At 37.2% G+C, this 2,092-nt stretch overlaps 1 protein-coding gene across 1 annotated transcript in view; it reads left to right on the top strand.

Moving 5' to 3' along the window:
* The window catches only part of vax1 (ventral anterior homeobox 1), a 4,763-nt gene that overhangs the window by 1,395 nt on the left and 1,276 nt on the right, over nucleotides 1–2,092 (top strand). Inside the window, exon 2 of the mRNA XM_037687972.1 lies at nucleotides 116–303. Coding sequence (XP_037543900.1) covers nucleotides 116–303 — 188 coding nt within the window. The remainder of the gene's footprint in view (nucleotides 1–115; nucleotides 304–2,092) is intronic.

The raw sequence follows: 2,092 nt of genomic DNA, 5'->3' as shown, positions 1-2,092 counted from the left end.
ATAATAATAATAATAATAATAATAATAATAATAATAATAATAATAATAATAAAAATAACTTGTATATGAAAATGTTTTCTGACTTCTTATTAACTGGATTTGCTCCATGCTGCAGATGCTAAAGGTTCTATCCGGGAGATCATTTTGCCGAAGGGTTTGGATTTGGACCGACCCAAGCGAACCCGCACGTCCTTCACCGCAGAGCAGCTCTACCGTTTAGAGATGGAGTTTCAGAGGTGCCAGTATGTGGTCGGACGGGAGCGGACAGAACTGGCCCGGCAGCTCAATCTGTCTGAAACTCAGGTACGTTTTGCCTCCAACTTCAGTGATTTTGTGAATAATTTATTTTAATGCAGAAAATTGAAAAAGGAAATAGTATTCAATTGAAAACACATTTTTAAAACCTAAAACTACCTTTATGACCTTGAGATACTTGCAATCCTTCAGGACCACTTGATTTGTGATAGAGCAAGGTATTGTTATTATTAATAATAACAATAATAATAATAATAATAATGATGATAATAATTTATTTTAAATAACACCATAATTATTCTGCAGGTTCAGTATTTTAAATGGTCAACCTTTTGTTCATGTACCTTGAAAATTTACACTGTAAATTAAAGTTATCAGTGAAGAAAATAAGAATTTTATTTTTACAGAAAACAAACAGTGTTAACTGTTTTATAATACAAAAAAATGAAGAAAAAAAACATTACAAATTCTGAGCTTACTGATTTCAGTATTTGAAAGATGCAGTGATGCTTTGCTATTTGCCACATTACATTAGTATTTTTCATCCGTTTAAAAAGGGCGTTGTTTCTAAAAGGTGTCAATGAGAGTTAACTTGTTTTGCTGAGCGTTACTGGATGATGTAAATGCTGTGAAACGTTCCCAGTCCCTGTGAGTCCAGCATCACTGAGCTGCATCTCTTCCTCGTATCCAACTCAAGAATCTGCAGCAGATAGTCCAGTCCCGCTCTGAGGCCTGCTGCTGCTTAAAGCTCCTGGAAATCTGTCGATTATTATCTTATTTAAGCATGAGCCTTAGCTTTAAAATAAAATAAAAATGTTACCAATCGTGCTAAAAGAGCAAATCGCGGCCCGATAGGCAGCGTCGGCTTGGTGTTTGGTGTTAATGTGTTGTGGCTTTCAGCGGAGCTGAAGGAGGCTGACCTCGACAGAAGGTCTGCGAGGGGTCAGCCAGTTCTCACAAAACTACAAGCCACAACAAACACGTCATTAACAGTATGAACTCAGCACTATTTGCTCCAACTTTACACTTTTTTAACATTTCTATTTTTCCATTTAGCGGTTGCCGTTGCACCCCCACACACATCAATTCCTGACAGGTTCTGAGTGTGGAAAATGTTATTTTGCTCACAAAAGGTAATATAAAACAACAACCTTTGCTCCCTCTTTAGTCGGGACAGAACCGGGTCTCTCTGCTCCCCATCCTGACGAAATGTCTTTAATGACAACGAGCTGAAATTAGCGTTTTGTTCTCTGCCACTAAGAGGTTGTTACATTAAGAAATGACAGCCGTGCACACACTTAAACATTTTAGCCTGAACTGCCGCTGCACCTCACGTCTTACTTTGCCCTGTGGATTTTACCTTTAAATGAACAAGACGCACCTTCTGAGCAGGTTTTCAGCTGCGAACAGATGAAACCGCAGGGTTTCTTCTTTTGACAAGACAGTTGTTGGCAGCCTGTGAAGAGTTAAACCACCAACTGGGAACAAAAGAAAAATATATTCTTACGTGATTGGACTCAGAGAACATGTTGGTTTCTGTTTTGACATGTAACCAAGATTTACAAATGAATTAAAGTCCCAGCAGGTTAATTAAACAGAGCCTAATAAATAGATTCATTATTTTAATAATTGATTTTAGAAATCCAAAGATTAGGATACTAACATTTTTTGGACTATTTTCCAGTCTTGGGTTCGCTCGTGTTGTTTTAAAACAATTGCTTAGTCAAGAAATGTTTCATGGCAGTGGCCCAAACCGTGACAACTTTTATATTAAAACAGGTTTCTTTCTTCAGATGTTTCATTTTAACAGTTTACAGAGAAGTACAATGATACCAGC

This window comes from Nematolebias whitei, chromosome 1 (genome assembly GCF_014905685.2).
Source record: "Nematolebias whitei isolate Nwh7 chromosome 1, NemWhi1, whole genome shotgun sequence".
Lineage (NCBI taxonomy): Eukaryota > Metazoa > Chordata > Actinopteri > Cyprinodontiformes > Rivulidae > Nematolebias > Nematolebias whitei.
Note: the sequence above shows the minus strand (reverse complement) of the source record. Positions and strands in the feature narration are given on the sequence as shown.